The sequence below is a fragment of the Rhinolophus hipposideros genome, assembly GCF_964194185.1.
Source record: "Rhinolophus hipposideros genome assembly, chromosome: 8".
NCBI classification, from domain to species: Eukaryota; Metazoa; Chordata; class Mammalia; order Chiroptera; family Rhinolophidae; genus Rhinolophus; species Rhinolophus hipposideros.
The window spans coordinates 32536382-32548768 of record NC_138054.1 but is presented as its reverse complement, the minus strand read 5'-3'; the positions used below and the strand labels follow the sequence as shown (position 1 = coordinate 32548768).

Sequence of the window (12387 nt, the reverse complement as noted above, 5' to 3'; positions counted from 1 at the left end):
AAAAAATCCACTTAATACTAAGTATTTTATTGTATGCTGCTACCAGTGTATATAAAATAATTTCCCTTATGAAATAGAAATTCATGAAAATTCAGAGAGGTAGATGTTAAGGACTGACAAAAGCAGAAGTTTGTATATAGTATGGCACATGTTATAGGCAGAAGCTTTTTGTACAGGCATCAGACTTAGCTCTCCGGTGAATATTCACTGGTTCATGAAAAGTGGTTTAGAAAACCTGAAATGGAAAAATAAAGGGAATTAGGGTAATGTCAAAGAATAGTTTTTTTCTGAGTAGCAGTACATCTTGTACTACTGTCAGGGCATTCATCTGAATGTCACTTTATAAAGTACTTGCAATTAAGCTACACCTATTTAAAAAAGACATCACAGCATTTCTAGGAAAAAATGAAAAAGAGGATAGGAAATGACTATGGTGTAAAACATAACTTTCTCTTATTTTTCACAACCAGTCTGAAGTATATATATCATGCATGGTTTATAAATAAATAGATTTAAAGATTAACTTGCCAATACCATTGCCAAAATACACTCTGTATCTTAATAAAACGGTTCATATAAAAATCTGTTTAAGTTCAGAAAAATCTGAACACCCCTAGAAAATGCGCAGGAGTATTTAAGAGAATAGTTTGGCAATATCTATTAAGGTAGAAGATGCAAACTTATACATACACTACTATTTACCTATTTACTTCTATTTACCTATACAAACCTATGCACAAAAAGAAATGTGTATAGGATATTGATTATAGTAGTGTTAACATCAAAGAACTGGAAATAGCCTAAATGCAACTCAACAGGGGAATGGATAAGTAAGGTTTATTATACATGATGGAATACTATACAGCTATTAAAATGATTAAATCTACGCGAATCAACATAAATCTCTCAAAAGTAATGCAATAGTTATGCCTTTAAAAAAATGAGTTGTTTTGGGGGCGTCCGGATGGCTCAATTGGTTAGGTTAGATCACAAGCTCTCAACAACATGGCTGCAGGTTCAATTCACACATGGGATGGTGGGCTGTGCCCCCTGCAACTAAGATTAAAAACGTCAACTGGACTTGGAGCTGAGCTGCGCCCTCCACAACTAGAGTGAAGGACAATGACTTGGAGCTCATGGGCCCTGGACAAACAGTATTCTCCAGTGAAATCGAAAAAAACTAAAAAATAAATATAAAAATTGTTTTAAAACTACAAAAAAATAAATATATGTTGTAAAAAGTAAAAACAAGCATACCAACTTCAGAATAAGTTACCTATGTGGAAAGGTAGAAAAAGTATCTTTTATTTTTAAAAATTAAGGTAAAGCATTTAATTTGGGATAGCAGATACAGGGTTCACCTTGACACTTATTTGAAAATGAACAAAAATGTTTAAGAGGCATAAACAAATCAATGGTGGGAAAAAAATATTTAATCTCACTTAACAAATTTGAATCAGTGCAAATTACAAAACAAGATAGGCAGAAAATAGCAAATAAGCTGACGTCTGTTTGACCAGGGCTCAGCAAAAAAGCACTTTCAAGCTCTAGGTAAAATAGCAAAGTTTAAGACTAGTGTTATGAAATTTTAAATGTCATTCTTGAGTAATTTTACTTCTGAAAATGTAGCTTAAATAGATAAAGTATACATATAGGTACCAAGATATTCACTTCAGTGTAGTCTCAAATTTGGAGACTTCCATATTCGATGAAGTATAAGTAAGTTCCAGTACAACCAGTGAACATCTCATTTACAAATACTTAATGAAATAAGAAAATTCATTGTGCAGAGTGAAAAACTACATACTATGATCGATCCTCATTTAAAAAAAAAAATGTCTCTCTTAAAACGAAACATCTGCCAACAATAGTTATTTTTAGGTATGCCGATCATGGTAATTTCTATTTTCGTTGTACTAGTTATTGCTAAATTACCTATGCTTTTTTTTTAAGTTATAAACCGTATGTTTTTAAAAACTATGAGTTTAAAGACTCAAATGTAGGTTCTCTGCATCCATGCCATTCATTGTGGGCCGAGGACCACCAGCATCAGTATAACCTGAGAGCTTGTAAGAAATGCAGATCATAAGGCCTTACTCCAGACCTTCTAAATGAGATTTTTAAGTGATTTGTAGATACACTGAAATTTGAGAAGAAATGCTTCTACATCAAAATATTTTCCTAGCTTCAAACCTTAATATCCACAAAGCTGTTTTATTATACTGCCAGGATTAATAGCCACTATTTTATTTCAAAATCTGGGAGGTTATTAGTCATTACGCTGAGCAAATCATTTAAACACTTATCAGTAGACTCCTATGAAATGTAGACTCCTATTAACAGCCAGTTAAGAAGCCAAATTTCTTATCAGTATTTTATTTCAAATGAAAAACCATTTTGTAAAGTGACTACAACTGGAACATGGGTTAAAAAAGATCTTTAATAACCCATAAAAATATGAAGTTGCCAAAAGCTGCCATGAAGTATTAATATTGCCAGAAGCAAGGAACTATTAAATATGAGATAGACTGTTAAAAAGAATTACTTCTTTATGGAAAACCTGTTATTTAAAGGGTCTTTTTGTTTTCCCCTGGTATTTCAAAGTCTTAACCAATCATTGTATTTACTGGAAACATACCGATTTCCTGGACACTCCCAAATCTACAAGGCTTAATTAGGGAGGGCACAACTATGTAACATGGTATTTTAGGAAGCAGCTTCCTGGACTTTGAAGAGGTAGAATGTTTGTAAAGGGTGTGTGCTATACAGAGGGCTTTTTTGTTTGTTTTGTTTTTTTTAAGCACTGTTTAAGGTTGCTTCTCAGGTCAAAACTAGTGAGTATGCACTCTGACTACAGCAGGATGGATTTTACAAGGTAGCACCATTGGATTGCATTTTAAATTATATACACAGCATGTTTCTGGTCACATCTCTTTTGGACTAACATGTTTTTGCACACACATTTGATTTGGAGGGTGCAGATTAAAACATACAGGTCAGTTTATTCAACTATCTCATTTTCTCGTCCATTCACAACTCCTAAATCTTTGCTATGCTGCCCTATAGCTGGGTTCTATTAGAACAATAACATCAGAATTAATCTAAATCAATTGGTAGTACTTTAAAAGTCATCTTCTTAAACACTGCAGATTTTTAAAAACTGTCTAAATATGTGTCAGGCACACAATTATTAAACTAGTATTTAGGGACCCGAAAATATACCATTAGGCCAATGCTATAGAAAAATACCACGCTTGTCACAGCAGTGGAATTTTCCAGTAATTCTATATCTTCTTTATGGTTATTAAATCCTCTATTTAAACCTCTTTATGGTAAAACAGAAACAATTACCCTTCATGACTACCAAATCAGTGAATTTCATCAATCCTCACTTTCACAAAACAAAAAGACTGGACACTTGAAGTGCCAAACAAAAGTACATGGGATGATTGATCGTTGTCAACTTTTAAGTGCTACAAAGTAAAAGACTTGACTAGTTATTTCTGCTATGTGGGGTTTGTTGTTTTAATCTAAAGAAACTTACCTCCAAAGATTAGTTTCACTACAAAAAGGAACAGACTTTCTGGGGTCTGAAGGGATTTGTACTTGAAGATACTCCAGTCAGCAGGGGGTCATGTTGAGCATTCTGCAGACAGAATTGTTTCAAATCTGCAGCTGCCTGGGAAACCTATAAATAACAAAGGGGAGGGGGAGATAGGACCTGGTGAGAATATTTTAAGGTTTTCTCAAATCTCTCAAAATACCTGCAATCAACACTTCTCTTAACTCAGGAAGATACATACTAATTGAGGGTCAGCGGTCATATCACGGCTCTTAAAACTACATGTAAATAAGACTAATTTGTTTTCTTACTAAAAGCATCAGATGATTCTGTGCAAACAGTACAATTCTATCTGTCAAGTACTGCACATCTTGCTAGTTTATTAATAGGCTGTTCAAATGCAACCTTGAGGGTAGGCAACATCTTGTTTACTAAAAGTAAACAGGATATTAGAGGTCAAGTAAAAAGTGTTAAAATTTTAGTAAACTATTTGTCTTGAAAGCAGTACTATTGGAAAAATGCTACTGTTAATGAACATAATGTTCTAAGCCTGAACCATTCAGGTCATTGTTTTGGTATGTACCATCAGCTGTTTAATGTTACAAGCTGGACAGTGACAGCTTTCTGCTAAGTGTCATGTGACTGAAAGGCTGACAGCAATCCAGTTAAATTTAACCACTGAGCAGCCTTAAGGAATTGTATTATTTGCCTTAAATGTGATTCAGTAATTTTCATATGTGTATGCAATGCCACTCAAATAGGATATAAGGAATTTATATGGCTTTATAGTTATTTGGTTTATATACCGTAAACACTTAAACATCTTCTATTTGTATGTATGCTGGTAAGGTGATGCAGGATACAACAATGAACCGAATGGTTCAGATGTAGAACACGAATGGCTAAAAAATGCCCCAAATGAATAAAATATCCTAAGTCTTGAATTGAGGTTTAGGAAGATGGGGAAAATAATCAGGTATTCTCAGTTTTAACTGTCACCAAGCAGGGTGAGGGCAGTTGTGCAGTCCACGTGGGTATCTGTCCTTTGAAAGGGAGGTAAGAACATCACAAACTCTATACCAAAAAACCCTGCAGATTTACAGCTGTACCCCAGACATTAACCTAATAACAGAAGCCATTATCCTGACAGGAATCTAAATTCTGCTCTCAGAATCTATTTTACAACAGCCCAGGGTAATGATCCCCATAAGTTTATTTAGCAACTGTGTAGAGAAGTTGTTTCAACATACCTGGTACCAAGTACTGTGACAAATGTCCATTCTGCTCCCCCCAAACAGAAAGTATAGAGGTCAAGTAGGGGAATGGGTGGTATCATTTTTCACAAGCTTATGACTTGATTTCATTCTTATTAACCAGCAGTTAAGAATAAAGCATCTGTTAATTTTCTGTCCAACGGTAATAGGTAAGCACCAATTTAACCCCCTTTCACAAACTTCTCAAGTGCCACTATATGCCAAATACACTTCTAGGCACTCAGAATACTTAAGAGCAGCCAGGTCCCTGCTGTTATGGAGCTGACAGTTCAGAGGAAAAGACAGACAAGGTGCTCTGCAGAAAAGAGTGGTTTGTTACATTGTGACCTACAGGAAGGTGTCTCTGAGGAGATGACATTTAAAGAGATCTCAATGACACGAAATCCAGCCAAGTAACCATCAGTGAGAATTCCAAGCAGTGAGAAAACACACCGAGACAAAGGCTCTAAAACTAAGCTGCTAGCCTGTAAGGCACTGTAATAATCACCAGCCAGGAGGTTGAAACCTTATAATCCTGGCATAATTATTAGTGTCCTCTTTCACTCAAAAGTGTCCTGAGTTGGCAATAAAGTTTATGTCACCATACACATGGGAGAATTGGTCAAGCACCTGTGATAATTTTTATCAACTGTACTCAAATTTGTTTAAACAGTAAACTTACTTCTGCAAGATTAAAAATATCACCCCCACAAAAGCATCTACCACAGATGATTTACCACAGATGGATAAAAAAAGATGCATAAAATGAAACTGAATTAACCACGTTTTGCAACTCATCTAAAGAAAAGCTCATTTCAAGTCCCAAGGTGGGATGTGCCCCTCTGCCCCGCCCCTTACAGCCAAATTCAGAACTAAATCCAAGTCGTTTGTGGTGGCTTTAATAATCCCGACCAGAAGCCTGAAAAATTAAGTATAAGAGGCAGGCATCATGCTGGGGAGTTATTGGAGGGTCTAAGGTTTTCATAAAGCCCTCAGAGTTCTTTAGTCTGAGGATTTCATCTCATTTTCCTTGGAGACTAGAGCTACGTACCCCTACTTAACACTTACTGCTTTCAACCAGCATTTTTCTCTTTCCTGGGACACTCCAATCTATGGTAAAGGCACACTTGAATAATAATGTAATGGTTGGCAAAGCAATATATGATTTCAAATTTCAAAGTTAAATCCAGCCAAGACTGACAATCAACCACTGAGATGAGCTTAGCAATCCGGAGATTAGAGAAAAGGATTCAAACAGCAATGGAGTCCACAGCATTTAAAGGTCAGAAGACAGGGGAAACCCACACCAAGACTGATGGGAATTTTCCTGCCCTCCTGAGGTGAACACAACTAAGTCAGGTCCCATTTCTATTTAAGGAAGTAGGTAAGCGGGAGACCATCTCCACAAAACATTTCAGAGAGAACTGGACACTACTGGCCTGATGAGTCCTGCCATCATCTTGAAAATTGGCTGCTGCTTTCAACAGAGTACATGATTTACACTCTGTTTCTTCTTTTAATTATAAAAAGTGTTTACCATGTAAGCTGACCTGCACCAGAAAGAAGTCCATTAATTCACTTAAGATTTAAAAAAAAAAAAAATCAAGAAACTTGGAACAGCACTTGAATGGCAGGTGGTATCAACACACACAAAAGCTTTTTCCCCAAATAACCAAAGACAAGGTCAATACCAACCAGACGCCAAAATAAATAAGCCTAGTCCACCCTGGTCACTTTCTCGGGTATGCGGACCAGGAGGAAAGCCCCAAGGTGAGATCCTGGCAAACTGCCAAACAGGTAGGAAATGAACGATTCATTCGAGGTTGTGCACCCGTTCCCAAAACAAACGTGCTTCTTTAACCTACAGTCGTAGTCATGCAAGAATTCGTTCTCATGTTGTGTTCGGTGGATGAGAGAAGCTGGAAATAAGAATCTACTAAACGGAGCGGGTGCGAAAAGTTCTGACACGAAAAGAGAAAATACGCGTGTTGTAAATCAAACGTCGGATAAAACCCTAGCCAGTGACCAGAAACAGCGGCGGCCGGTGGAAGGGAGCGGGCGGCGCGCGGCTGGTGGCTAGGCCGGCGGCGGTCACCGCGAGCGGACAGAGCGAGGGAGGCGGGCCGGAATGCGGAACGCCGCTCTCCGGGCCAGGGGCCAGCCCGCTTCCGCAAGTTCTGCGGCGGGAGGGCGCACCAACCGGCCCCCCGAACCACAACGCCGACCCGCGCCCGGGTCGCGGCCGCCCAGCGCGCGGCCGCCCAGGGGAAGCGAGTCCCGCCCGCCCCAGCCAGCTCGACGGCTCGGTACCTTCCCCTCCCCCTCGGCCGCCCGCCCCCGCTCACCTTCACGCGGTTGAGCCCGGCTTCCAGCCGCAGCTGTTGAACCACTTTCTTCATAGCGGTGACGCTGGAGGAACCAGACATGGCGCACGCGAGAGCCTGGCAGGTTAGTCGGTTGTGGGTCGGTGGGTCCTGGGTCCGCGGGGCCGGGCGGCGGGACAGCGAGGCGAGGGGCGGGGCTCGGAACTTAGTCTCTAAGTTTCCGGTTCTTTTCCCAGTAGCTCCACCCTCGACGCGCATGCGTGCCTTCCTCCGCCGGCTGTTTTAGCCGCTCGCCCGGGTGGGAGCACCAGCCTGAGGGAAGGGGGAGGAGAGCGAGCCGGGGCGGGGCACGCGGTGGGCGCGGCCGCTGCGGACTCGGGCGCGACCGGACGCCCAGCCTCTCCTCCCTCCCTCCCCCGAGAAGCTGATCTGGGAGAGGTAAGGAAGGAGCTTGTCCTTTCCCGCCGAGACCCGGGAAGGAGTCTGTAGAGGACCGGTGAGGGAAAGGCAGCCGCTAGACGGAGTTTATGGCAGGCCTGGTGGCGCGGTGACACGGAGGTTGCAGTTTTCCTGACGGGGTTGGCGGCTGAGATTCCGGCGCGAGTCTGTGGCACCCAATCCCCATATAGAGACGTGTCTCTAAGTGACCCGAGTTTGTGCAACGGGAGGCCCCTCCGCGGCCCGTTTCCTCACGGTCAGACCCGCGGAGCCGAAAAAGGGCGCGGGGGTCGCTGTCACCGACCCAAGAGAGCCCGGCGGCGTGGAGCAGGGGCGCTGGTTCGCTGGAGAAAAGAGGACCTTCTCAAGGTTTGGCTTCTGTCGCCCGTACCTTTTGGTTTTCTGGAAGAGGCTGTGAAGAAGCTGAGGTGCTGGCCGAAGATTACACCTGTCTCGTCCATTTCATTTGGGAGATGAACGCTTACTTCAGTTTTAAAAAATAAAACGTCTTTTTGTGTTTGTTTCGGGAAAGTTGGCTCTTTTGTATTTCAGTTGTAACTTACTACCTCTGCTTGAAAGTGATCTTCAAAGGGGTTTTCTAGAGGAGCAGACAGTGAGGTCTAACAAAGCAACACAGGCTCCGTCCGTGTATGTTTCACCCATGGAAACGTTTGTGGTAGGTCACAGCATTTAGGACAGGTGTTTCCCATTCTGTTAGGATGGTCCATTAACGAATCTATTTTCTACAAATATGAACAATGTCATCAATACATTACAAATGTTTGGATAGTAAAAAAAAATTCCATGTATAATTTGCTCTGGCAACCCAACGTAATTTATTTACTAAACCATTTAAATCATTGCACAAAAATGTACAGTGTCCTTCAGTATTTAACTCATACAGTGGATGTAATGACTAGCACAAACTAGGGTTTGAATTCTGGCTCTATCTGCCCTTGGTATCCCTGGGCCAGCCACTTAAACTTTGCTCAGCCTACGTTTACTCATTTCAAAATGAAATAATAAAACTTAATTCCCATAGTTGTTTTTGAGAATGAAATGAAATTATATACGTAAGGAATATGATAAGTATCTCAGTAAATGTCACTCCTCCCTCCTCCCCAGCAGTATTTTAAATTATTTCACCTTTGGTGACTTGTTGACTAATCTCATTCATACATTGCAGGTTTGGAAAATATCGTTACTGAAAGAATGTTTAATTTCAGTAGTTGTAGAATATGCCTCTAAATTCGAAGGTAAGAACTGTGAAATGGTAGTGCTAGAAGGGATTTCAGGAAATACCGTTTCCCCAAAAATAAGACCTAGCCAGACCATAAGCTTTAATGCATCCTTTGGAGGAAAAATCAATATGAGACCCGGTCATATTTTAATATAAGACCGGGTCTTATAATATAATAAAATAATACCAGGTCTATCATATAATGTAATATAATACAATATAATATACCAGGTCTTATATTAATTTTTGCTCCAAAAGACGCATTAGAGCTGATGGTCTGGTGAGGTCTTATTTTCGGGGAAACAGGGTACATAGTTCAATCACCTCTTCTGTGAGGAAGAGTGTTAAGGAATAAGTAAAGCTCATTGTTATACACATAAAAATTCTCAGAAACAGCTTTTTGGGTTTTTTAAAAATTATTTCAGAGACCAACCACAGAGTTTGGATTGCTGTCTCAAATTAAGATACTGTTCCTAGTTTTTGTAGTGTCCATCTAATAAAGGATTCAATTTAAGATAGGAAGGATAAAAAAATTGAGTTCATTTGAAATTCGGTTGCATCGGAATTAGCAGTAAATACAGTTTGTGAACTATCAATAATATCTCGGAAACAAGCCATGTTCTTTCATCTTCCACAATGATTTAAAACAAAGACTTTACCAACTTTGCAGACATCGAATTCGCATTTCAGATAAACACAGGCCCTATTGTAAAAACTGTTTACACCAAGAGAGTCATTATGCTAAGAATGAATGATAAGAAAACACAACCAAGAAATCTGTCGCGTTTTTTTTTGTTTTGTGAGCAGAATATAGTGAATTTAAATTTACCTGGGATCTTCACCTTAATGGATTAGTACCCTAAGTTCTTTAATTTACTAGGTTTATATTCAGTATTTGAATACATAAAATACTTTGTTTCAAGTTCCTTGCTTTGTAATTTAAAAGCTGAATATTTTTAAGGGGAGGTTCATAATTCTGATTTATTTTTCAAAGAGTGAGTTTATATTACTCTGTTTTTGTAGTCTCTAAACAAATTGAGATTTGCAGGAGATAGGTGACTTGCCCACCATTATACAGTTACTTTGTGGCAGAGACAAGACTAGAACTTAGCTCCCCTGACTTTTATACCATTATATGTAGGTAATATATGTGTTCCATGGAGCTGCCCATATATTGCAGTAATAATTAGTTTTCCTAGTTGGGTATAGAACTATAAGGAAATTTGGTTATAAGAAACAACAAAAAGACTTAAGGTATCCAGTAAAACTGTCATGACTTTACTGTACTTTATTTACTCAACAGCTATGGATGTGAGGAGGTACCATTAAATACCAGTTCATTTACAATTTTACATTTTTTTCTATTACCTTTCCTGTTACCTTATGTTACCCTTCATCTCAGTAGTTATAATTCGGTCCAAAAAAATGACAAATAATTTTATTACTGTGCTTTGTCCCCTTTTGGAAAATTTCCCAGTAGTAACATGGAGAACTGAAAGAGCAGTCTTTGTTTCATAACTAGACATGTACATAGTTCAGAAGCTATATTCTTTCATAGGGAAAGAAGGAGAAGGGGGGCATGTATTCTTTCTCCCTCTTATAAATCCATACTGTGCTTTAATTTTGTGTTACTAATACCATATTGACTGGTACTTAACAATCAGGAAGAATGAGACAAGGTTTTGTTTTCTATGTTCAATTCTAAATATATTTGAAGCCCAGTCATTTCAATCTTGAACTCTATTTTTGTTTTTGAAATATAAACTGAGTTCTCCCTAACCAGACATTCAAATGCTATTTACCAAGAGGAATATTGTAATGTGCATTTTAAATCAAGTTTTGTTCTGGGCGAGAAGGTATCTCTATCTCTTTGAAAACTTAAGAAGTAATTTTTGAACAGAACAGAAAATTGTTTAAAATGTTCTATTGTTGTTTTATGATTATGAAAACTACACTTCCTTTAAAAAGACCTTGAAAGTATGTATATATGAATAAAAAACATAGCCTATAATTCCTTTTCAAACAGAGTCTAATTCTGTATTATTCTGTTATTCTCTGGGAGACCAGACCCCACTCTAAAATGCCCCTGTATATCCTGAGAATATCCCAAACCAAGACAAATATGCCATTTTGTCTGCACTAGAACCTATATGGAAAAACAAACTTCATTTCTATATTGGTCCTACAAGTCTAAGGACTATAAAATTCTTAGGAGTTCTGGAGTGATCCTTTAAATGGATTTATTTATTTACAGGTTAATCCGTGAACTAGATAGAACTCTCAAGACATATATGTATGTAAACTGAATTTATCCTGATCAGATAGACCTCGTGCCTTGGTGACTTAAGAATCAGGAATTATGTCAAGAATTTTAGAGCTGTAAAGGTCGAAACCACTTCATTTACAGACTAAGAAACTGAAGAGTGAATGAATGGTCTTATACAGGACTAGAAACCTGTTTCTTTGAATCCCAATCCATATAATTACTTTGTGTGAGATTCTACTATGTTGGTATGTTTAAATATAGCCCATTTAAGGTTTCAAATTTTAGTCTTTATTTAGAATTTTCTAAGTCCACTGAGCATCTCTTTGTATGCCCTATTATCAAATCAAGCAGGAAATAAAAACCACCAGAGTCCTTATTTCTAGGCACTGAACAGTGTACAGAAATTCTTAAGCTTGATTTTCAGCTCTGCTACTGACTCCCAAAATCATTTTGGAAAAGTGCAGAGAAATCATGATAGCTAATTCTCTTTAAAATAGAGAGTAGATCAGAGAAGGCAGATAGGTAATATATCTACCAACACTTAACTACTCCCAAACCCATGGTGGACTTGATAGTCTATTTCTGATCTCTCCTACTGATGCCTGATGTGGCCTTGAAGCAAAATTGTGTAGTAAATGAGAGATTAGACTAGAACTCTATAATCCTGTTATCTTTGGCTATCAATCTTCTTTTGTTTATATTGCCGTTACTTTGTTCACCAGGTAATTAATAATACGTAAGGAATTTGAAACTACCAAAGATTGTATGTTAGCAGTTAGTACATGAAATGTGATTTGGTTAGGATAAACTACAAATTCTAGCATGCTTAAACATGCTAAATGAAGCCTCTTTTGGTTTCCATTGCAAAGACTTACTCAAGTTTCCTCAAACAATGAAGAGATTATTGTCAAGATCAGCAAGAGCAGTAGTGGAGACAGTTATCCCATTGAAATCCAGAAAATAACTGTTGCACTGATAGGCCAGACTTGGAGTGAATGCAAGGCAATGTAGGGACCTCAACAGGGAAGTATTTTGACTCCTCTCTAGTGCTTAGCTATCAACATGAATCACCTATGTATCTCTGAAGACTCCTTCTCACTACCAGTTAGTCATTCTCTCTATTCTTTGTCTCTTTTTCTATCTTTGTTTACAAATAATTATAGCTTTCTCATAACATGGGCTTGCTTCATTGCTGTGATAATACTTTATGACTTCCCTTACTACATTCTTTTTGCTTCAGTATCTACTAACTACATACTTGATTCTTGAGTTCTTCTCCCAATTCTAATTCCTCAAGTCTCATC

At 38.5% G+C, this 12387-nt stretch overlaps 1 protein-coding gene across 1 annotated transcript; it reads right to left on the bottom strand.

Annotated features, from left to right (window-relative positions):
- Window positions 1-7: 7 nt before the first annotated feature.
- Window positions 8-10591, bottom strand: GNG5 (G protein subunit gamma 5). The gene is made up of 3 exons (XM_081057245.1): window positions 7161-10591; window positions 3545-3688; window positions 8-235 (listed from the first exon to the last, which is right to left on the bottom strand). The coding sequence occupies exons 1-2, from the start codon at window positions 7395-7397 to the stop codon at window positions 3563-3565; spliced, it is 363 nt and encodes a 120-aa protein (XP_080913371.1). The 5' UTR covers window positions 7398-10591; the 3' UTR covers window positions 8-235; window positions 3545-3562.
- Window positions 10592-12387: the final 1796 nt, after the last annotated feature.

What these genes read in the sequence shown, in the direction of transcription:
- GNG5 (XM_081057245.1), bottom strand. Translation starts at nt 7,397, where the DNA reads ATGCGCGTCGAGGGTGGAGCTACTGGGAAAAGAACCGGAAACTTAGAG. An exon ending in CCGGGCTCAACCGCGTGAAG is followed by an intron (nt 3,689 to 7,160) that starts GTGAGCGGGGGC and finishes TGTTATTTATAG; the next exon opens with GTTTCCCAGGCAGCTGCAGA.